Source organism: Scophthalmus maximus, chromosome 3 (assembly GCF_022379125.1).
Source record: "Scophthalmus maximus strain ysfricsl-2021 chromosome 3, ASM2237912v1, whole genome shotgun sequence".
Lineage (NCBI taxonomy): Eukaryota > Metazoa > Chordata > Actinopteri > Pleuronectiformes > Scophthalmidae > Scophthalmus > Scophthalmus maximus.
In genome coordinates, this window is record NC_061517.1 from 26547453 (window position 1) to 26572345 (window position 24893).

A 24893-nucleotide genomic window follows, 5' to 3' on the forward strand; every position below is an offset into this window, starting at 1 on the left:
CATTACATTATCTCATCTATTTCATCTCTTGGCTTGTTCTATACTTGCTACCTGATCTTGCGGATGCCTGTTTGTTTATTCTGTGGATTACATGACCTTTGCATTTATTTTTTTTACTTTTGTACTTCATCTGTATTTTCTTTTGTATTTTCTTGTAATACGTGTCTCGGCGATATAGCTTTTCTAAATCTCACCTGCACAAGTTTCTTTTTATTATTGTTGTTGTGTTTATTTGCTGCTTTGTGTTATTGTATAGCATATGTATATATATACAGTGTTTGTACAGTATAAGCACAGAATGGGAATTGAATGTCCCCGATATCTCCGGGTGTATTAAGTAGTTGTGGATAATGTTGCAGCTTGACGAGCAGGTCTGCTTCATATCGATAGAGGATATTTTATTAGATTAATGTACCGGTGTGATGAAGTTCCGTGATCAGCAGAGCTGTCGATCCCAGGTCAAGCAAAGAAAACAGAAGATGACGCACTACGGTCGTGTTTGGACCTGCAGCAGTTGATCGATTAGTAATCGCCAACTATTTTGACAATCGATTAATCGGTTCAAGTAGTTTTTAATGGGGGAAAGTGAAACTTCTCTGATTTCAGCTTCTTCAATGTGAACATGTTCTGGTTTGTTGGCTCCTCTGTGACAGTGAACTGAAGATCTCTGGTGTGTGGACCAAACAAAACATCATCTCGGAGTTTATGGGAAACACGATTGACATTTTTTGTTTGACCTTTTATGGACCAAACGACTAATGGATTAATCCACAATGACAATAATCGTTAAGTTGCAGCCCTTTGAAATGTAAAAATATTTAACATTCATAAGTGTTATACTACAACACATGCAAGGACAGATCAAAGCTCTCAATTGGGATTATGAACAGTATCAAGTTGCATGTTCCATGAAAGGAGAAAAGATATGACACTGTCCTGTAATCATCACTTGCCTGCACAGAGCTCAGTGCGCCCTGCTCTGCAACAGAAGTGTCCATACGGTGAACGAATTATGAACGAATTATGAATGAATTCAATGTCCTTTTCATAAACTGATGTAATAAACCTTCACGGTCTCACTCCGGCGCACGAGTATCGACGCGCTGCTCGCGGACGCGGCCGGGGGGGCTGATCTCTGCCTCCAGGGGTCATTCTCTCCACCACTTGCCACTTGTTGCCAAAAGCGGCGCGGGGCTCCTGCGGTCAACACGTCACCACGCGAGTCTGCTCATCCCCTGGATGCTGGACGCGGAGAGTCCCCGGGGCCGAGCCACAGACGAGAACATGTCCGCGCACCTGACGGAGAGAAGTCCGGTGGAGGACGCGAGTGGAGCAGCTCAGTCCGCGCCGGTAAGAGTCTGTCGGGTCGTCACACTCGACCGTGTCCTCTGTTCGTTCCACACTTTGCATCAGATCAGTTTGTTCAGTTTGTTCTGACAGGTCGTCCTCTCCAAAAGTCAGAAGCCCTAACCGTGTCAGTGTGCCAGGTGGAGTTTGTGTAAAGTGCCGGTGCTCTCGTCCCCCTCGCAGAGAGGCTCTTTCCCCCTGCCGGCCCCCTGCGCCTCCTCCCACAGCGCGCTCCCCGGCGCCCTGTCCCACCAGGCCGCCAGCGGGGGCATGAAGCTCGAGGCGGTCATGGAGAACCTGCAGCGGCAGCAGGCGGCGCGTCTCGCCCTGGAGGAGAAGCTGCGCAAGGCGGAGAAGGAGAAGGACCTGCGCGCCCTGGTGGAGTCCCAGATCCACCAGCAAGCCCTGGCTTTCCGCCACTACCAGGCGGCGATGCGCGGCTCCCTGGCGGCCGCAGTCACCGGCGTGTCCCCGGCGGCCACGTTCCCACACATGGAGGTCCACAGGCGCGACGAGGACGCGCGCTCCTGCAGACCGGACAGCGACAAGGAGCGCACCGACGAGGAGCAGGAGATCGTGGACGACGAGGAGGAGGACGAGGACGACGACGACGACGACGCGGGCTTGAACCACCACCAGCACCGGCAGTCCGCGCGCCCGGGAGCCCGCCTGTCTCCCAGGAGCAGCCCCATGCACCTCGCGGCCAGAGCTCCGGCGGCCTTTGGCCCGACGCGCCGCGCCGAGTCTCCGTCGGCGCAGCCGCAGCCGCAGCACCACGAGTGGACCTACGAGGAGCAGTTCAAACAGGTACTGACCCGCTCCCGTGCGCAAAGTTAGAATGACGCAGAAGTGAGGAATATGAGGGAGAAATTAGAGTTGTTGATGAAGATCCCTTTGGAATGCTGACACTCAGAGAGCAGCAGGGGATCTGGATGGAAATCGAACATTTATCAGTACATTTTTAAATTCTATTTTTATAATCTATAAACCATTCATAAGGAGATTTCCCAATGCCAGATGGTTTTAAAAAAGACTGTGTGTTGTCATGATACAGTAACACATCCTGGTGATGCGTAAATAAATACTTATCAAGGTTTTAATAAAGAGATTTGGGTTTAAGGGATTTTTTTTACAACCCAGTTATTCTTTAGTAATGTTTGACAGGTGATCCATATAGATTCAGTAACTATTAAGCCGTTATGAAGGTGTTCCTTGTGTATATGTTTCATTGCACTGGAGGAATTTCTTCTAAACAGTGCCCGTGTTTTCTCAGTGGCTTGTTAATGGCAGTGAGTTATTATGAGCGATACACAGTTATGAGTACGTTTCCAGCAATAAGCTGCAGACGGATCCATACCCCCTGAGCGACCGTGGATGCTCCATGTCATCTCTTATTTATGATGGATCATTCGCCGACTTCCCCCAACGTGATGTGTACATTAGTGACCGCATTAGTGGAAATGCAATTTAAATAGGGGCTGAAACCAATAGCCTTCTTCTCATATTTTTCCCCTCTTATTAGAGTTATTCTTGATATGAGGCATGTGCATCATCTTTGTTGTCCTTTAAGTTGACAGCACTCTTGACACTAACTTGTCATAGGGTCTGATTCAAATGACTGGATCTCACGAGGCTGCAGCAGATGGATGTGAGATATGACTGTCATTATGAAAGCCTTTGCTTTAAGCTGAAAACAATTTGATTATGATTTCCGGTGGCCCGTGCGTGCTCCGTGTGTACGCTTCAGAGATTCCTGAGGAGGTGCAGTTGCTGGAGGGGTCGTTTGTACGCAGTCATTGGGTGTAATGGTCACGGGACAATAAAAGGATGCTTATGGCCGCTCGGCAGACAGAGCGGAGCCAGGGCACACTGAGCACACTCAACGCTGCAGAAGAAGAACCACACACAGCAAACGCATCTTTTGAAATGGGAACAAGATGTGGGGCTAAATATAATAAGGCCCCATCGAGGCGGAGCAGTTTTAATCTGATCTGAGCCAGAGAGGACAAGTCTGTGTTCACAGCGTCTCCTGAATTACTTCCCAGGCCTCTGGGACGGCACGAGAGAACACAAAGGAAAACTGTCCACTTTAAAAAAAAAGCTTTTTGTGTTTTAATCGTATAAGATTTTGTCAATTGAATCAAAAGGTCATCGTGAGACAGGGAATGCTGACAAAGCTTGAGTGAGCTCTTACTGACGCGCCGGGCTGCAACACACAAGAGGAATCTCGAGCGTTGGGCCTGTGAAACTCAAGTGAAATTCCTGGCGGTGCCAGAAAATAGATGCTGAGAGGCGACGGCACAAAGACCTGAGGCAAAGAGACGTACAGGCACACACACACACACACACACACACACACACGCACACGCATACACACACACACACACACACACACACACATACACACACACGCACACACACACGCACACACACATACACACACACACACACACACACACACACACACACACACACACACACACACATACACACACACATACACACGCACACACACACACACGCACACACACACACACACACACACAGGGAGGGAGGAGCTGCTGCAGTCGTAGTTTTGGCAGCAGGTCAGGATGTGCAGGAAACCAGACCTGGTGGTGATCCTGCCTGGCACACACCCAGAAACACTGGGATCTCCCTGTCTGGCAGTGAGTGTGTGTGTGTGTGTGTGTGTGTGTGTGGCTGGGAGTCGGCCTCGTGCCAAACTATTACGAAGGAAACAATATTGCTTGCTGTTACACACTCGACCCCGCTTCCCCTCCGAAAACACATGCACGTTATTTTCAAGTGTGTCGGCGAGGATGTGCGATGACTGGAAGAGAGCAGAACCCAGTGCCGATCCCACCTCAGCGTTTAACCCCCTGAAACAACCAAATGGCAGAGGGACAAAAACAACATGTGAATGTCACTTATTATCTTTTCCTTTTCAGCCTCCGTTGAATATACTGTGACTTGCTTCCCCGTGCCGTCAAAGTTCCGCTTGGCGCTCGGCACAGGTCCTCTGACACACGTGACTGTTGTGTTTCAAATCTCTGCCAGTTGTTTTTAAGTTTTTAAAGTTCACCGGAAGTGGAAACCTTTTTTTTCTTCTTTTTTTTGTCTGGAAGAAAGGGGTAGATAGTTCCAGAAAAAAATCACGTGATCATCAGGAAAGTGTTTAGAAGAGAAATGTAACGGCGAAGACCGAACGCACACAAGAGAAAAATACCGAGATACCAGAACACACGAGGCACGAAAAGACAAAGATGACAAAGAGTAAAACAGCGAACTAAGACTGAACTAGGTTTCCTGTGTCCTCGCTCGTCCGTGCGTCTGGTGGGATCTTCAGATCTGGACTTCCGGATGAATGTGTGTGTGCGTTCAGTCGCCGATGATCGGGGATGGAAACCACGTCCTTCGCACAAGTGTTTCTTTGTGCTGCAGTTTGTATCTGCAGGACGTCTCTCGCATTGCTGCACTACAGGAAGAGCTCCATCTGGACATTATTGTTATTAATGCCTACAACTCTTTTCACGTGAACACTGCACCAGCGCTGCTTTGAGTAAGTCAGGTCATGTAATGATCACGTCGGTCCGCGGGCCCGTGTGTGGGCAGCGCCTCGTCCTCTTGCAGCTTCTTTCTCCCAACAACTATAGGAAAGTGCCGGAGGAGGAGGAGGGCGCTCCAGCTGTACTGGTGTATGATTTCACTCCCCTCCCCCTGCCACTCAAATCATCAGCGCTGCAAAAATAGCTATCTGCACACATCATGTGGTATAGTAACAACTTGAAGGGACATTTGTAGAAGAAAGAAAAACAGCTGACACAAGGACAAAAAGAAGTGTTTCTGTCTTCAAGTGCCGTGGCTGATTAGTGGATACTGATGTTGGTTTTTAAAGAAAAGTCCACAACATCTGGTTTTGTGGTGAAGAAACGCGTTTTTCACCGAATCTCCCCGGAGCCGTTTGTGGCTCCGGGTTCAGTTGAGCACGTGTTGAAGTGTCTGCCACTGGAGCTCACCGCCATGCAGGACGTGAATGTGGGCCAACGGAGCCCTGGAACATCAGACCGAGCACACGCTCATTCACACGGCAGCGGAGTTGACGTGTGAATGAGCGTCAGTGGGGAAAACCCTCTGATGTGTGTATCCAGTATTCTTTTGGCCATCCGTCCAGGGGCACGTCTTGAAAAACAATCAGCCCACTAATCTGCCCCCCCCCCCCCCCCCCCGCTGTCCCCCCTGCAACACCCACTTTAATGTGACCATAAAACCCGGCAGCGAGACGCGCTCTGGAAAAGAAAATGCACATTCCGCTGCACTCCGACTCCTGTGTCGACGCTCACGGAGCTGCTGCGGTGGAACACGTCCCCTCACGGTTCCACCTGAGCCAACGAAGAGCTGCACTTTTCTATATTTTAAATCGGTGGTGCAGTCGATGGGTGGCGAGCGCGGGGCCTCGGCCTCCCAGCGAGGATCTTTGGCTCCGCGCTCACTCATCCAACAGCTGCGCCGCACTTCAGAATGCACTCCGTCACTGGAAAGGCTTTAACGGCATTCCTGGATTTCACTGTATATCATTAGAGTTTTATGGTGCAGCAGACGCGACGCGACGGGGAGAAAAGAGAAGAAGCGGCGCATCTGAATAGTGTCTCTGTCTGTGCGCTGGGTGGTGTCTCTGTGAGGCTGGACAAGTGTTCGGTTGGACTGACAACGATATCATTTTTCAATGTAATTCATTTGAGGAATATGGGAAAAATATATATTTCCATGCATTTCTCCAATTAACAAAATATGCAAAAGGCTGAACGGACATTACATTTGCTGTACAAATGATTTCTCCCCTTATTTTCTGGAGCACTTTTTCCCTAAACAACCATAATTCCCCCCCCTCACAGATACTTAGGCTCGTGTACATAAATGGCTGCGTTCAGGGACCCGGGGAGTTGACGTGCGGTGAGAAGTGGGCTCGGCACAATGCGCCATTGAGAAATACTTGTTTTCACTGCAAATGGCTCCTCTCTTTTCATTAAAACAGAGGCAGGGTCGGCCTGTTCAAACACCCTCCCCACCCTCAATGTGGGTGTTACTTTTTAATCGCAGCAGCCTGGAATTTCTGCAGCTGCTTGCAAAAGACCCCCTCTATTTACGAGATCCGGCTGCTGGGCAAACATTGCCTCACTGCTGCTTCTCTGACTCGCTTTTTCCACCGCGCTGTTGTTGAGGGAAGGCCCTCAGAATCACCATGGCGACGTGTTATCTCTCTTGATTTAAATTCACGTGCATGTCAGTTTTCAGATGCTCCTGCTGTCCTATAGAGTGCTTCAACGTCCTTAGCTATGGATTGACTTACTGGGTTTTGATCTGAACAGCTTGTGAATGGAATCCGAGAATGATTAGATGAGATGTGCTTAGAAGATGTTTCCCTCAAGCTTTTTTTTCGTGGGCGATTGTGACTAATATGAGCTCCGCACGTCTGGCCGAGTTCACACCAGACGATTTTTCCGACACATTCTGGAGATCGCCGCAAATCGGAGGAAAAATCAAGTGCTCGTGTGTTTGTGAACCAATCATCACCAGACTCAATGCGTGTTCTCACTGCGACAGATGACGAGCGTCACCTCGAGCCGCTCTGATGCCGAACCACACGCGTCACGTCAAGTCCTCTCTCTCCGTCCACACAACAGGGAGCAGCCGCTCACACCACTTCCTGTGTCTGACCTGTCAACAGAAGAGTATTCTGCAATATATCGAACACACTTTTCTCCCACACGTCGGCCGCGACAGGGCCAAACTATTCCTGTCTCACTTCTTGCGTGTTTTCCAATCGTACTTTGGGACATTTCTCCCGGGGAAGGATGGTGTAGTGTGTGACCCCCACCCCACCCCCCGGCCGATGAGTCACGTAGTGTGAACAGCTCAATGACTGAAAAGCCTCGCGATTACAAGACAGCGAGTTGCATCATCATAGTGCTCACTAACCCTATGCCATATCTGTGACCATGGCCGACATCTATACCTAAAGATGGTTTATACTGTTCTCATGGCGACCATTGTCCAAGGCATTCTCATTGACTTTTAGACACGCACTTGTGTTTTTGACGTGTTCCAGGCAGAGAGAGATCTCAATTGTGTTTGTGCGTCCACCTCGTCTGTCCTGCCGAGGTGAAACAAAGAGCAGGGAGTGTGTGGGGCCAGTGTTTATGGTCCACAAACAGAATTTGGATCCTGTTTCTTTTAAGCAAGGCAACACATTTCCTGAAAAGGTCACTGTGCCCCTGGACGAGTCGGGGGAAAGTAGCGCGGACCGCACCGATCAACACGCTCGACATAACGACGTCATGTGGACGGCAGTTATTGTCACTTTTTAACAACTCTTTTATTGTGACTTTCATTGTTGAACAGTCAATTAAAAAAAATCAAAAATAAGACAAAGTATGTTTCTGTTACTGACACAAAGTAAACAAATAATGATAATAATGGTAAATACATGTAATTTAATGGCAGACGGGTTTTTTTCTGCTCCTCAATCAGGCTGTTTCAGAGGATCCAATGAAGTTGTATAATATATTAGTTAATGAATTTAATGAATATCTTCAATGCCTCTTTTAATCAGATGATCCTGAAATATTGGGGAAGGATCTAATGTTTAGTTTGACAAAGCTGCGTACCTGAAAATATCTGAAGAAATGTGTATTGTGTGTTGTAAGTCAAATTGAATTTGTTACTGTATAAAAAAAAGAGCGGAGAGCCCCCACAAAGCTAGATGATTTTTTTGGGCAAAGCGTTGATGATGAATTGATCCTCAACAAACCAATAGTTTTGCTAATTCTCAGAAAAAAACCCAAACAAGATGAATTGTTCTAGTTCACTGTGGGCAAATGATTCTCAGGAACTCTTTTTCCAAAATCTTGCAGACTGAAGAATCAGAGACTCAATTATGTTTTTTGAAGTGAGCAGTTTTAATGTCCCAGGTCGGCGCAGCTCTTTGTCCCTTCCTTCCGAGGCTTCAGATAACTAACCCAGGGCAGAAAATTCACTGATTCTTCAATAAATGTGACCTTCAGCCTCATTTGCATTCACTATAATGGCCATTCAGCTTCCCCCCCCCGACCCACTGTATGTAATCAAAAGCTGCACAGTCAATGGCTTTAGGTTTGTATGTTCCACTGGGGTAGCTGCTCTGCACTAACAAGATTGCATAATCATTGATAGACAAATGCCAAGCAAGCAGATTAGATTGGCGCTATAAAAGTCTGTGTATGTGTCAAGGTCTCTCTTGTGTAGTGAAGATGATCTTTTATGTTGCTCAATTGTTTCTCATATAACGAGCCCTTAGAGGATATATATATTAACACACACACACACACACACACACGTGTAGCCAAGTAGTGTGAGCCAATACCATCGTAGTAAGGTTGTCAGTTGTGTGGCATTAAAGGGGCAGTAAGCGATTTTGGAGAAAGCTTGTTTCTCTCTTTGTTGTTGTGATGTCAATGCACTGGTTGTGTGGTGCGGTCCGCACCGATTTTTTTGTTTTTTCCAATTAACAAATCTGGGCTGAACCGAAAACCCCCCAAATGTTTTTTCCCGGTGCACACACAGAACTGACAGCTAGCGGACCGTGAGGTAGTGTGTTCGCTGATTTTGACAAAACGTGTATTGCTTTAGAATCGCCAACTGCCCCTTCACCGACATAAATAATTTAATTGATGTTACTTGTGACGAGCAAATTAGCAAGCTGCATCGCAACAGCGATGAAGCTCATCGCATGAGATAGGCAATCTGTCGCGGCCCGTGGTCATACATTCTAGTTGGGCAGTCACTCAATCGCTAGCCACACCCACTTTTCATATCGTTATTTTAATAATTAGGTATTTTATACACACTTATTATAGTAATCACGTTTAATAATTGCAACATTTGAGAATAGACAGTGCATACAGTAAACATACGAGCCAGCAGCAAACCACAGTAGTCACCACAGTTCAAAGACACGGCTGAACAACACAGAAAATAAGATGAATACGACATGTTTTGGGGAGCTGAAACATAACAAGTGCATGAACATATACAGTAGGAAATAAAACATAGTCCTATACTGTTTGTCATGTCACAGTCTCCTCCTGTATGTATCGGTCACTCTGCATCTGAGTGAACGGAGTGTGGAGTTCCCCAGGGATCGATCCTTGGGCCTCATTAGAATCACTTATTAAATGCATTGCTCAAATTAATGATTGGATGTGCCAGAATTTCCTACAACTAAATAAAGATAAAACTGAAATAATTGTTTGGTGAAAGACTCCGAGTCACTGCTCACCTTGAATCGCTCTCACTGGAGACCAACGACCCAGTTAGAAATCTTGGTGTAGTTCTGGATTCTGACCTTAACAGCAAACACATGAAATACAGCTACAAAAACTTCCTATTATCGCCTCAAAAATTAAGGAATTCACGTCCCAGCAGAAACCCTGTCCATGCATTTATTTTTACTCGGCTCGACTACTGCAACGGCATCTTCGCAGCTCCCCCGAAAAAAGCCACAAGACCATTGCCACATCACATCACCACACCGGTACTGAAATCACTCCATTGGCTTCCGGGGGCTCATAGAATTGTCTACTGCTCGCCTATGATGCACTTTGTATATATAATATAATGGCATATGCACGAGGGTGTTGAATCAGGAGCCACTGGACGTGGTTGTAGTGTCAATTTCATCCAGGAGGCTTCTTCTGATTCAACGCCCTCGTGGGTAACTAGGACCTGGATGAACGGGTATCATCATTTCACAGAGTGTCAAGACAAAGAGTTAGAAAACTTTGCGCAGTAGAGTTGGATTTGAATGAGGTTATCTATGTCTGCAGCTAAAACCCTTGACATTGTGGTTTCACCTCAGAGCTCTGTTTTGCTTACAGTACACACTCCCCTCCCCTCCCCTCCCCCCAAACCATGATAGCTAATGTGTTTGCCCATCACCCTCCGCCCTCCCTCTTACCCCTCTGGTTATTTTGCACAAGGGCTTCTTGCATTCTGGCAACTAAGACCAGTGTGGAGGAGCGTATTGAACGAGAAATGCTGCTTAATGAAACTCTTGCGTGGAGCGGAGACTTTGGAGGTGAACTGTGGAGACCTCATTCGACACCTGGGACGGAATGAAATGTGAACTGGTTCTGGGGCGGACGTAAATGCAAAAGTGGCTACTAGCTGACAGAAAGACATATACGCACCAGTTGCATCTGTTGCACTGCCCGTCATAGATCAACGTGTCTGTGCTGGGGTGTGTGTGTGTGTGTGTGTGTGTGTGTGTGACGTGTGTGTGCGCGCACATAATGCATGCCATCACATTCCTATTGAAGCCTCTCTCTGGGACCTCTCTGTATCAGATAGTGAACCAGTTTAGCGGCAGCCTGGTCTCTGCCGTGGCTACAGATTGAGGGTAATCTGGACCTGCCCGGGTCAATAGGCCACAAAGATCAGGTGTTACACAAGTTAATTAACCTCTCTGGTAATCCTGCTCACCGTGGACTTTGTTTTCATAATGCCTCGCAACGTGGCGTAAGCATCTGGCCAAGAGGGTCCTGATAGTGAACGTAGAACGTGGAAAGAAGGAGATGAACCCGTGAGAATGGGATGTCATTTCGAAAATGTTTTGCTGATCGACTCCTTGACGTCAACCAACGCATGGCTTCTTTGAATGTGCTCCGCAAGGAAAAATGTTGCATCCATGGCACAGGCACATTTGTAGAGTGTGTATATATATCCCCACATAGAGTCACGAGTCCCACTCCCCTGAACGCACCCCACCCCGTCCAGAAAGGTCAAAGGTAAACCCTATTTTATAATTAGGGTTTTTCAATCCCCCCCCCCCCATCAGAATTTTCTGTAGAATACAAATAATTAAATTTGTGTTGGGTTTTATGTAATTTTTTTTATTTTGCCACCAAAAAAGCTTAACAGTAATATAGAGTCTATACTGGAATTCGTCAATTACATATTCACCTTGCGTTGTGTTTAACTGTAGATTGTAAACTCCCTCACAGAACACAGAGGACATGGAAGCAGTTGGCTACAGAGGAGGACAGATACAGGCTCACTTGTTCACTTGTTGCAGTTGCTAATTTATATTTCATTTCCTTTCCCAAAAAATTGAAAGCCATGTTGTGATTGAGATTTAAATAGTTATTATGTCGATCAGCAGATCAGAGGATGCAGGAAGCTGTCACAGAGACCTGGTTGTCCATTCGATATCTGATGTCCTTTAAACATTTTATAATGTTCCTCTTGCCATTACCCAGATTTGTGAAAGTGTCACCCGTCATTGCGGAATTTCTGTGCTGCTGCAGTGTGAGAGCCGTCCGCCGGCAGAGAGAGATAATCAAGTGTTTCCTTTGAATGTGTCCAGACAGAGGCAGTGAGCAAGCTGGGAGTTCTCAGTGGCGGTGGCAGCTCAGGGCCTCAGATTCAGGAGGTCAGTAACTAACATCACTAATCACCGCCGAACAGAGGGAAAAGAGCCACGGTTGAGTTTGTCTCTCGCGTGTCTCAGGAACATTTTCAGAACATTCACTTTCAAAAAACCAGCAGGAAATGTTCCAGAAAAACTTCAGTGCATGCCTGAATACACACACACACACACACACACACACACACACACACACACACAAACACACACACACACTCCTCGTAACAATAGCCACTGCTCATGTTTCCAGCCCTCATGTCGCTCCGCTGCAGACCGACTGGGAAGACAATCCCCTCTCCGGCTGATAGAGAAGTGTGAGGTGACACGCCGCCCGAGAGAGCTTCCCCCTCGCCCGTCCGCTGGCCGAGAGACGCCGTTCGAACGCAGGCAGGGAGCAGTGTCAGCTTACAGGTGGTGCAGGAGATATACCTGTACAGTACCGCCTGAGAGTTTGATGGATGTAAAAAAATAGGATTAAACTCCCATAGACTTCGTCAATATCACTGTGATTTCGAGCCACTTGTAAATCACCAGCCGCAGCAAACGGGCGGACACAGTCAGAGAGCACGTTGTGGTGGATCGTGAAGAGCCATAGAGTTCCCTGAGGGGTTTCTAGAGACCGACACAGTCCAGTTAACCCGTTTAACCGGACCCGGTTGTAGTGGCGGAACCTCTGTCACGGCCGGTTGGGGTTAGAGAAGAGAGAGAGGGACCAGGGAACAGTTGTATAACCGTTGTTTTAAGCTCCGTCAGATCGGATCTTATAATGCCAATAATGATACTGACACTTAAAGATGACTAGTGTCAGATTTTGAATCACTATGGCTACGTTCATGTCTGCCGTCCAGGGCGCTCGAAATGGAGATGCTTGAGACGCTGCTCGCCCCGTAAAAGTTTGGAAACTCCCGGGGGAGCGTTGTCGTCAAGTCAATCTGCTTCCTGTTTACACCGACGAGCGCGTTCCCAGTGTACGTGCACGGTCGCGTGACATACGCGCGTTGCGTTGATATGGACGGGGATTACAACTGCTTCGTCTGGACGGGGATCGTGTTTTGTCTCCTCACGAGAGAGAGTTTGCACCTCTGGCGAGTCAAAGCCTGAACTGTTTGTTTGGAGGGACTTTGACGGTTCCGGCTTGCGAGCGGCTGCGCTTAATGAGGTACGGATGGAAATTAGATGTGACGGACGCTGAGCAATTAGCTGGAGGTGTTAATGGAAACCTGCAGTCGATCATCTGCTCTGTCAGTCAAACAGAGTTTCTATAACCAGATGGATCCTGCCCTTTTTGTATGTTTCCGAGAGAAGTAGGTTTTCCGGGAATGATGAACAGATTGAGAATGCAGGACTTGTAGCGAGCACCATCAGCATTTTGCAGATTCGAACTCCTTGCAACACATGAGCTTTGCACAACAATGAGACATTGTCACTTACTGTACGGCTGCTATGACAAATATAATTCGATAAGGTCCCTCCGACCTCGTTCAGGTGGTCTGAGACAGATGTGGGAACACTAATGTGCCACACTGAAGCCCCGCCCACTCACAATGGACCAATGGGATCTTTACAATTCTCTACAAATCTTATGTCATTGTAAAGCTACGAAAGAACCAAGAAGCATTGACTTTGTCCACAGGGTCCGGTTGGTAAACAGTCGGTCAAACCGAGCTCAAGTGAGGCTGAAACCAACACAAGTTAGATATATGCGTAGCTGCGAGCGCCGATGGACTCCTCGTGTGAAAAAAGGAAACCGTTGTAACTTCCTGTCTTTGTTTCCTTTCGTGGAGATTGCTTGAGAAAACATTGTCCAAACAGAGGAATGCTGGCGGCTAAGTTTATGTTTATTGCATTCATGGCGAGCCAGGCGGAGACTTTCACCCACGACCATGCTACAAATTTAATATCCATGGTTTATGGCTTCAGCATAAAAAAGGCACAGGCAGACATTGTTGACGACACTCCTAAACGACAGCCGATGTTTGTGACCATTTTCTCCAGCATGAAGTCTGAACGCTGTCCTACCCGGGCTCCCGACACATGTCTCAGCACCGTAAGAAATGGAGATGGAAAAAGATTATTCAGTGTCGCTCACACGGGAATGAAAAATCTATATTGACCTTGTTGGAAGAGCGACAAGGGAGACCCACGTCATTTGTGAGCGAGTCAGCAGTAGGAAAAAAAGCCTCCTTGTTTTGTTTTTGCCAAGCAGACCAGACCCCCGTATGACTGCAGGAGGAAGGATGTTGGTGGGCCGAGGGGGAGACACCTCATGATCTGAGGGGGGGCGACACATTACACACAGTGTTCCGTCTGCAGACCGAGGCCAGTGTTGGGCCGAGGTCTGTCTGCAGCTCACTACTGTACAAACGTTCTGCAAGAAATGTAGTATCATTGTGAAACTGTGACGGGGCATATATAATTATATATCTTGTGTACTGCAGCACACGGGGTATATGCATGTCCCCTTCTGGGCTTATCATTTGTGATGCATTCACAGAAAAAGCTTTACAAAGATTCTAGAAATGCGCCGTGTTTCCAGAGGACACGTAAAAGCGACGCGCACGCCTAGTTGCGCTTGTTGTTGCCGCAGATTTTGTTCTAATTAAATCAAAATCACTCAGTGTCCATCCCCTTTCCCCAACACCACTGACGGGAAGAGAACCTGAACAGCGCCGCGAGTCAAAATCCACGGCAACGACAAGCGCGTGTCCCGACGTGTGCGTCGCTTTCGAGTGTCCTCTGGAAACACTTCTGTTTCGTGTGTCAAATCGATGACGACGTTTTGATCTTTTTCCCATACAAAGATTAAATGTCCCTATATGTAAGAGCAGTATTTTCCCTGTGAAACTAACAGCGTGGTGAAACAGAGGCCTAAACCTAAAGTATTGTTGCTGCTGGAGCTTGTAAACTGACCAGCAGTATGTGAAACACATTAGGTGGTTTCACGTTTGAAATGTATGCAGACTATTTCTTTGCATTTACTTTCTCGAATTGTTGTTTTCTATAGATAGAAAGTGATAACTGAGACAGCGATGGACTGATTTGGACCACGGTACACATTTCTAAAAACACCTCGAACCAGAAGGATATGCGCTGGATGATCGCGGCCTATAATGCAGATTTCTATTTTAAAGAGCAAAAACGAGTCCAAGTGTAAGTGCGCAGGTTGAACTGTTTGACTGTTTGTGATACGAATGAACACAATTGGTGTGAGCGGCCATGCACACGCTGTCACTTTAAGAAAGGGGCCCTGCCACGTAACTTGATCTCCTTTAAATCCGCGTGTGCTCCTGTGAAATCTAACATGAGCCTGCTGACACTTTGTTTCTGTTTGCCTATAAGTGCCTCTGACCTAGTTGTGATCCGCTGGCCATCAGAACGCTCCCGGGCGCCTCCAGGTGAGAGATCACCTGGAGCCTTCCATTATAACAACAGATTAGCAACTGAGCTCATGAGGCCCGGTCCCTTCACGTCAAGGGTTTGGTGAACGTGGACCGCTTGTTGCTCAACACTTTATGTACATTATGTCTTGACCTAAGACATAACGCATGTCCAGCGATAATAACGACCCTAATGAGTTTGTATTAGAAGGTTAGATCCTGTCGTTGTCCATATGGTTGTCATCACCTCATGGCAGCTTATCAGCTCGGCCATACTAATCCCACATCCCACTTCAGTGGGCTAAAGCCCCGCAGGTTAGCTTCATGCAGTCACATAAGATTTCCTGTTGCGGCTCAGGAGGAACTCGTATCATGATGATCTGCGGAAGTGCCGATACAGCATTACACTGTTTCAACACATGCACCGAAATTCTAACTATATTCATCTGTATCAGTTGCTTTTTGAAGAAATGATCGATTATCAGACCTCTTGGTGATTAATTGTCTTTTTTTGATCATCTAATCAATGAACTGATTCATTGACTAACTGCGTGCGCAGTCATTTTTCATAACATCTACCAATAGTACAAAGTATGCACTAGGTTGATTTGACCAAAGGACCGTTTGATGCTACTTTTGGGTAATGCTTTATGTTCCTGTTAACTTTGACAAAGTTTCGTGGAGAGAACTGTGATTTGTTTCTAAATACAAGAGATGTCAGCGTTGAATCAATACTTTCCCAATGAGTGACACAAAGAGTGTCACTTATTTTTGGTCAAAAAATACACTTGTCACAATGTGCAATTAAAACATTGGTGATTGTCGAAGTACCGAGAGGTTTACGTGGCAGTTCAAATGGATGTGACCTGTGAGCGCTGAGGGGACGGGATGGAAAGGGTTAAAGATTCAGTCGAGGTTTCACGGAGAGGTGGAAACTGTTGCAGTGTTCGTGATGAACTGGTTGAGACGTTGTCAACATGTGAAAGGGAAAGTTTCCAACAATAAATCATCATGAATGAATACCTGGGATTTAATGGAGCTTAGTGCGTTTGTTTGTGGTCTAAAGGTTTGTAGGAAGGAAGAAATTCAGCTTCACAACACTGTACATTCATCCACAGAGTTAGTTAGTTAAGTTAGCTATCTTTAAAGGGAATATCGACAACTGCTGATAACACAACTAAACTCAAATAACGTTGCACGTTGTACTTTAACCTGCTTTATGTATTTTTTTTCTCCTTCAACCTGCCATGAAATGTCGAGGAAATGTATGGGGAATTATCAGGAAATGATGGATCTGTATTTCAAAACATTATTCTGAATGTTAATTTAAGTTGATATAAGTGAAATTCAGTATTTCTCTTTGTTGAAGGGGAAATGCTGAAATAATGTCCGTCAATACAAACTCAAAACCAAAGTGATTCTAGTCTGCACGCTGGTATTCATGAGCAAAGGCTACTTCACTTTATTTATTACATAACTTAAACAATGGTTAGATATAGCACACATATGCATAGATAGCATATCATCAAAATTGAATTGTCATCAGCCCCCCAGATTCAAATCCTGTCTATTGTCCGGTTCAAACACTTTTTTCATTACATGAAGGACGTGTCTCATCTACAATCTTGTGTCTCCATAGTTGCTCTTCTGATGGTGATATTAGAAAATTGAATTATCATAACCTAATTCATCCAAGACATGGCTGCAAATTAGACCATGAATCAGTCAACACACAGTAAGAGCTATACGGCAGGAAATCTCCGGGCCGAGCCCAAAGCATTTTGCTTGAATGTCCAAAAAGACTTTTGGACATTCACGCAAACATCCTGACTTCATACAGTTCATAGGAGACCTGGTATTGAAGTGAAGGGGAGTCTGGGACACTGAATATGAGAGAGAAGGAAAGTGGATGTGGACATGTAGGGTGGGGGATGGGACGAGCTGACTGGGGGTGAATTTACGACTCAAAGTGCCACATCATCACACAGAGCTGGTATTTCCTGCCAGGACTCCAGGCAGCTCAGGCCAGCCGTGCGTGAGCAGATGGCCGAGATACTACGAATCTACTGCAAACACGCGGCACTCGATCCTCTTCTGTAATCCGATTACTTTATTAAACCACAGATCTCGCTGGCTATAACTGATTTCATGGGGACTATTTTCCGCCGTAGAAAGACCAACACCAGGCGTAACAGGGACAGATTCTGGAAGGATACTTTGCTGTTGTTATTTATTAATCGACTTATAACTAATGACCAAACCGGTGCCGCACAATATATCTGCTACAAGGTATTCAGGCAGGAGGTCCACACTTCCTGGAAAAGCTGTTGTACATTAAATTTCCATAACAACACTGAAGCCGGACAAACTAACCATGGGGCTATTTCAGTATTTAATTTGACCACGAGTAGCAAGTCAGTGTAATGTAACAGTTTCAATGCAACACTTGTTCTTCTGTTGGTCAGATGTGCTGATAAATAGATCTACTCTGGGTTTGCTGCCATTTTGGAAAGTCATTAGAAGAGATGAGGCAGCTGAAAGTTCTACCTTGTTGTATGTCTGCAAACATGAATGTAATAATGGCTCAACGTGAACTCAGTTTGGACCGGTGTTTAGCTGTGACAGTTAAAAGGTTAACGAACACATTGCCATAATTCCCTCCATCCCTCATCTGTACCGCTTTATCCTTTAAGGGTCGTGGGGGGGAGGTGGGGCTGGAGCCAATCCCAGCTGACATACGGGACAGGTTCTGGCCCATCACAGGGCAACATACAGACACAAACAACCACTCATATTCACACAGAACGATCAATGGCATGCAAACCCCTGGATGGTTGGTTGGTCCAGATTCGTGAATTCAACCTCGAACCTTCTTGCTGTGAGGCCCAGTGCCGCACTTGTTTGATAAAATGTAAGCAGCCATTGTGGAATCAGCTAGGATCAGCTTTTCCTGCTAGTGAGCTCGGAGAAGTGCCGGGGCTCCTGTGTGCTCACCAGGGGGAGGTTTGTTGACTGCCCTATAAAAACAAAGGCATCATGGGAATGGCAGCCATTTGGAGTTGGCTTGTCAGGCCTATAAAAGGCCACTGCACACAGGGACTAGCTCTGTTGATTCGGCAAAGCTCCCCTTCTCTACTGCTGAGGTTAATGAGACACACATACACATACACACACATAGTTGCATCTATGTGTGTGTGTGTGTGTGTGTGTGTGTGTGTGTGTGTGTGTGTGTGCATCCTCCTGCTGCTTTAAGGAGTAGGGGGAGACTTTAATTTGCCCTCAGCTCTTTGTGTTTGCTAATATTGACCAAAAGCTCAATGGGTTAATTTGCGTCTGTGTGTGTGTGTGTGTGTGTGTATATATACACGTAGTGTATATTAGTGTGTGTATATATACACACACTACATTACATAAGATAACAGATGATACAGGCTACATCCACATCCCTATGATTTCGTCACAGCTGCCACATTGGAGCCTGCCGTCCAGTCAGACATTTGGAAACAACGACGCAGTCGCCCGCATTCGCTTCATGACGGGATCCTGTCAGTCACGACTCCACTACCGGCCGTGGGGGCAACACATTGTAAACACTTGGCCTACTTTAGTTTTTCAATGAACCTGAAATTACTTATAAAAAATGTATATTTTCCTGGTTTAAAAAGCTCGGACAACTCATTTTGAGAGGACTGTCGTCATGACGCTGAATAGTGTCTGCAGGAAAGAAGCCTGTTCTAAACAGAGTGGCTGTGACCCAATGAACACAGTATCAGTCACAACAGGAAGATTGACTTTGTGTGAAATACACAGAAATACTGAAAGGAGTAAATATCAAACTGCAGTGAAGACTGTGACGAAATCAGTTTGTTTGCTTGTTTGTCAGTCCAAGAACGTTTGCAGAAGACAAATCCAGATGTTTTGTTCTTCTGAGACACAATCTGGTGAATTTTTGTGGTTGAGGCTCAAAAGGTCTGAGAGCTGGAGGGAAATATTACTGTGTTACCCTGAATACTGAGCTTTGTATTTGAAACGTGTGTGGCAGGGGCGGCAGCAGGCTTTGACAGATAGTGGGATCATAGTTGATTTATCCCATTTTGTTGTATAATTTTCATTCATGGAAAAGTTGCTGTACATTCAGCAGAGTGCACCAGCGGCAGGCGTGCTAGATTTTTATTGCCTGACGATGGAACCTACCCGTGGGTGGTGATAATCTCCTGCACAGAGGATCTATGGGCTTGTATTCACACGAAGACCGGCTGTGCAGCAGCTTCAGGTTACTGGCTGCGGCATCCTGTGTTTGCAGGCAGCGACGGACGGAGCTCAGCGGCGTTTGTCCCTGCGGTGTGTTGTAACTCTCCCGCCTCTGAATCCTTCAGCTCTGGTGCGTCTGCCAGTGCTGACATCACACCGCACTGCGTTTGACCCTTCTCTCAGCACGTGCACTGCAGACGTCCTTGCCAGAGCTTGCACTGGCCCGCATCCAGCTGGTGGAGGCCCATACGGACGCCTGGAAGCATGGGAGAGTTAGATTTATTGTGTGGGAACCTCCTGGGTGAGATCCAAGCAAATATAGGACAAGGGACCCTCTTGTGCGCTGCTTTGAACCGTTATGTATTTGTGCTTAGACGTGAAGCATGCAATAGACTAAAAAGATTCTTGTTGTGTGTCATATTAACTGTTCCAGCTCCATATCCAGAAGCTCCCAATCCCAATGTCCTGTCCCAATCATGTTTTATTGCTGTTGACACGATTATTGGCTGATTATTTATGAGCAATATCAGCTGATACAGATTCTGGAATGAAAACAGATATACAAACACAACTGCATATGAATTAACACATCAGCGGGGAACTTGCGACCTGCTCATCTGGTCCTATGATGACTGGTGTTTGCCTTCTGACTATCACAGTCATACGAGTGGCTGCTCTCTCTTTGTGGGCGGCTGTGGCTCAAGAGGCGGAGAGGTTGTCCAAAAACCGGAGGGTCCTTGGTTCTATCCCCACTCCGCCGAAGTGTCCTTGGGCAAGACACCCAACCCTCTGACCGCTCAGTGTGTGTGTGTGTGTGTGAATGTGGCAGAAAATGGGCAGCAAACGTGTGTGTGAATGGCTGAAAGTGACTTGTGCTGTAAAAGCACTATATGAAAACAGACCATCTTCGGTGAAAAGGTTCTACACTGCGACATGTTTTGTCTTTTGCGTCGTGCTGTGAGCATGAGCCAACATGTGCAGCTCCCGGCCAGTGGCGGACGGGGGAGGGGGCGCTCCACATCCAAGTGTAAAGCCAGGTGTGTTTGCCTTCAGGATATCAGGACCAGAAACCAACACGGTGAGGTGATCGCTCAGTGGATGAGCGTGAGGCCCTCGGTGTCTTTCCTCCGTCCTATAATGAGGATGTGAGGCATCTTCTCCCCTCATCTTGAACGGCTCCGTCTCGTTCAGTCGAAGTGGCCGAATGTCCGGAAAGGGCCCACGGCACAAACACGTCGTGACTCGTCAGTGAGCAGCGTGTTGGACACGGACAGGATGTGGCGTCGGGAGCAGTGTTGAGCGGGTCTGTGCGTTCAGTCCAGCTCTGCAGATTGATCCTGACACTCATGTTGGAGTCAACAGCAACAACAAGGTTTCTGCAAGAATTTGTTGCAGTAGCTGCTTTCTATATTTCGAACTGTGATGAAGGCAACATTGTAAAATGCTTATCTGATGGGAAGATTGTTGACCAGACGTGGGGCTTTTGTCCGCCCCTGAGCTCTGAGACCTCAGTGAGGCGTAACCAGGCGTAACCAGGCAGGTTTGTGCAACTGATTAAAGCAGGGGAGGATTTAAGGTGTGAGCCCTCCGTCTGGCTGTCTGTAGGCGTGGTTCTGAGTGTGGGGGGTTGTTCTGGGAGACTCATGCGTGTCGATGGCTCAAGTTTATCACCCGTGGTTTATGGCCACACAGTTGCCCATCCTCAGTTTGAGGTAGCCATTTGGCCCGATGAAAGCAATGACACGCTGAGAAGCTCTTCCCATAGATGGCGGACCCTTTAATTAGCTTTCCATATGTCTTCCTTTGAAATGGCTTGCGCTCCAATGAAATGTCACAGAGAGACTCTAGTCTTTGCATAGCACACAGAAACTTGTGTGACATGACCTCAAGTTAAGGATACAAAGAGGTTGAAGATTCCTGGAGGTGGGAGGCTAATAACCCCCTCACAGTACATGTCTCTGCACGACCAGGAGGCACACATCTGGACAAAAGCCCAGGCTCCTCAGTGTGTGCAGTTAGCTCAACATACCGATCATTTTACTTCATTCAGATTCCTGCCTTCACTTCATCACATCCTATGAGCGTAACGTTTTGGGTCTTTTCAACATAGCAGATTGTTAGATCTACACTCACATTTCTGTGGTTCCCTGCCCATGACCGGGCACCAGATTCACAGATCATCACGATCATCAGCGTCGTTTCTGTTGATTGTCTTCGACAGTTCCACAACCACAACCACATGTTTGCTGTTGTAACCGTGTCTAAGATCAGTGACAACTTCGTGACAGGGACGAGCTGCTTCTGTGCTCCTCTCTGTCGGGGACTGGATGTTATAGGTCCATCTGAATATCACACATTGTGTACCTGCTGTCTTGGTGTGTGTTTATCAAACTGAGCGACGGTTGCAGTTGTGGTAATCTGTTGATGGTTGATGGTGTACGTGTCATTGCACGATGCACAGAACATAAATGCTGACATCAATGCTTTGTAGCAATAGACGGAGCTCTTTGCTTTTGGACAAAAAAACCATATGAAGTGTCACGTTGATAACGAGCATTGTACATAAAGGCTTCTACAGTTTGTCAAACGGTTACACAGAAAATTCTTCAAAAATCCCAAATCTAATGAGTCGCAGTGGAAAAAACTGTGGCAGGGAAAATAAACCTAGGAAAAAACACATTTGCAATTTTTGACTTTGAAAGATTAATAGAAAAGGGGGAAAAAAGTTGTTGGTTTTACATCCAAGTAAGAATAAGTCAAAATGGTAAATGGTCTGAATTTAGGCACCAACCTTCTGGTTAGTGGGCTTCCCGCTCCACCTCCTGAGCCACATGGGCCGAATAAACCCCCACTATCTAAACACACACACACACTCACACACGCACGCACACGCACACACACACACACACACACACACACACACACACACACTAAACATTAACACCAGTGGACACCTGGCCGGTTTCTTTCATTCTGTCATTAGGCTGAAACGTGTCCAACCCGTCAGATTACAGGCCAGGACCGTTCTCAGGCTCGGTCTGAAGTCGTCCTGGGAACAGCAGGTAGTAATGTGTCCACACAGCGCTGAACTCGTCTGTTAGCTTTTCTCAATGCTCACAACATCGCTTTGGAAAAGTAAAGTACTGCGTGTGTCCACGAACCGTGAACACACATCAGTGAGCGACTCAACGTGGTTCAATATGTGCAAATGTATTTATCATCACATCAGCCAGGCTGACAATCCATTCATCTGGAAACTCAAAGCAAAGACCAGCAACCATTGAAAAGAGAAGAAAAAGAAATATTATATGTGGAATTAGTAATAACTACAAGAATAAATGATTATAGATATCTCACTATCTATAGCCGCACAAAAATGAGTATTAAGGCAATATCTTCATTACTTGTGAGGTCCCAAACGTAATTATTCAGTTTTTAGAATCACTACATTTACTTTTTTTTAATAAGAAGTTCTTACGTGTTTATGTTGTGAATAATAAATCTGGCAAAACATAAATGGCCCAAAAACGAATTAATAACTAACTGAAAACACAGAGCTGATTAATCCAGATCTGCGCCTGGTGCTGTGAAACACAAGGCAGATAAATCAGACGGATGATTTATCGACAGAAGTTCTAGTCTCTGCATGTTGATTATCACAGTGAACTGAATGTTAATTGTTGCCTAGAAGTCAGGGTGGGCGTTTATGGTTCATGTTGGAAAATGCACAAAGCCACAAGTCATTGAGCAGACTTTCATCGTACCCTGATGGCTGTTGCTCCTGTTGGGCCGCGTGGGATTTTAACTCTGCACCCGATTAAATCCAGACGTGGACGCTGCTGGACGGCTGCAGCTCCGACGGACTGGTCCAGAGCACCGGGCCGGCAGGCGTTCAATCGTGACTGCGTGGGAGTTAATGTTTGAGTGGATGTAGAAATGGACAGAGTTAATCACACAGGTCAGCGTGGCCTGTGTGTGCCCACAGGATGCTGTTAATCAACAGCAGAAGAACCAGCGTTTTCAACACTGTACATTAAACCGAGTCTTTTATAGCAGTTAAACATTACACAATGAATGGTTCCATGTCAGGACACAAATGCAACACAAGCAGATACGATATAGTTGTGAGGACATTGATTGACATCGTGCCCTTAACCCGAACCTTAATCATGTTAACCAGTGGCCCAGGCCCAACCCTTGCCATTACCTAACCAAGAGAGAAAAACAAACCAAATCTAAACCTGATTCACTTCTGACCCTAAAACCAAGTCTTAATCCTCAAACAGCCGTTTCTGAGCGTCCAGCTCAAAATGTGTCACGTCCTCACGACAATGGTTTTGAACCAAAATTGGTTCTCACAGCTATATGAAGATCAGTATAACACACACACACACACAGGCTTGTTTCATGCAGGGTTCTGCTCTTTCCTCGGCTGTGGGAAGAACGTCTTCTCAGTGTCACTTCACACAGTATTGAGCATAAAAAAGCGCAGTAAGCGACATTTCACTGTTCTTCTGGTCAATGACATACAATTAACCTGTGAGCCCAGTCACCAGACACGTCACCTTCTCTCCGGAGCGTAGTCGACAAAACATGTTCACAGTTCTGATCTAATTTACCATAAGAATCCTCAACACTGACGTAGTCAAGATGAATAATGGAAATATGTATGGGGAATAAATTACGGTGGCCGCAGATGTGTGACGTGTTATTAAAAAAATATTTTGGAGTCTTGAGTATTCTGGGGACATACTAGGGATGTCCCGGTCCGATATTCCATATCGATATTGGGGCAATTATTCGCCAAAATGACTGGATCAGATATCGGAAGAAATAAGAAGTAAAATCCAAACCGATACATTACAGTTGACATACCAAAGAAATGCCAACTGACATATCTACTGAGCCTTGAACGACATTCCGGCATTATAATTTAATGTTCATTTATTATTATATAATTAACAGTCCACGGTTCAATTTGTATTTTGCTTGTTTGAACGGTGCCGACCATAAACCATCCTGCCAAAAGTTCTGTGGGAAATAAAACAGCCGTATTCCATAACTCAGTCACGTCTTCCTTTAGGGGAGATGATTCTTCGTCTCACAGTTGAGTCTGAGGTTTGCAGGATGGATATCGGATCGGAGACGAAGAAGCGGCATCGTCCCATCCCTAGATCATACTGTAAATAAAAAACAGCTGGATTCCCACATACTGTATGTACAGTATCCCTTTGAAGGCTGCTCACCTCGAAAGGTCAAATTCAACAGGAGCAAAGGTGTGACATGTTCCGACTGAATGAATAACCACCGGGGTCTTTGGTCCTCCACACGGACCCTTCTCAAAAAACACTCACTCACGAAGATCTATATAAAACACTCCCCCTGCTATTAATATAAAGTCTCGCAATCATTGCTGAATTCGTTAAAAGGTTAATCCTGGGTTCACACACATGTTGGAT

The 24893-nt window shown here is 46.2% G+C and overlaps 2 protein-coding genes across 8 annotated transcripts in view; both read left to right on the plus strand.

Annotated features, from left to right (window-relative positions):
* The window catches only part of LOC118314126 (NACHT, LRR and PYD domains-containing protein 12), a 593122-nt gene that overhangs the window by 455447 nt on the left and 112782 nt on the right, over nt 1-24893 (plus strand). The gene's annotated exons all lie outside the window — the stretch shown is intronic.
* arid3c (AT rich interactive domain 3C (BRIGHT-like)) overlaps nt 691-24893 on the plus strand; it is a 50281-nt gene continuing 26078 nt past the window's right edge. The window contains exons 1-3 of one of the 3 annotated variants that reach the window (XM_035640351.2): nt 691-1350; nt 1531-2154; nt 11747-11812. In XM_035640351.2, coding sequence (XP_035496244.1) covers nt 1240-1350; nt 1531-2154; nt 11747-11812 — 801 coding nt within the window. In that variant the 5' untranslated portion in view covers nt 691-1239. The remainder of the gene's footprint in view (nt 1351-1530; nt 2155-11746; nt 11813-24893) is intronic. The other 2 variants (XM_035640349.2, XM_035640350.2) reach the window with 2 other exon arrangements.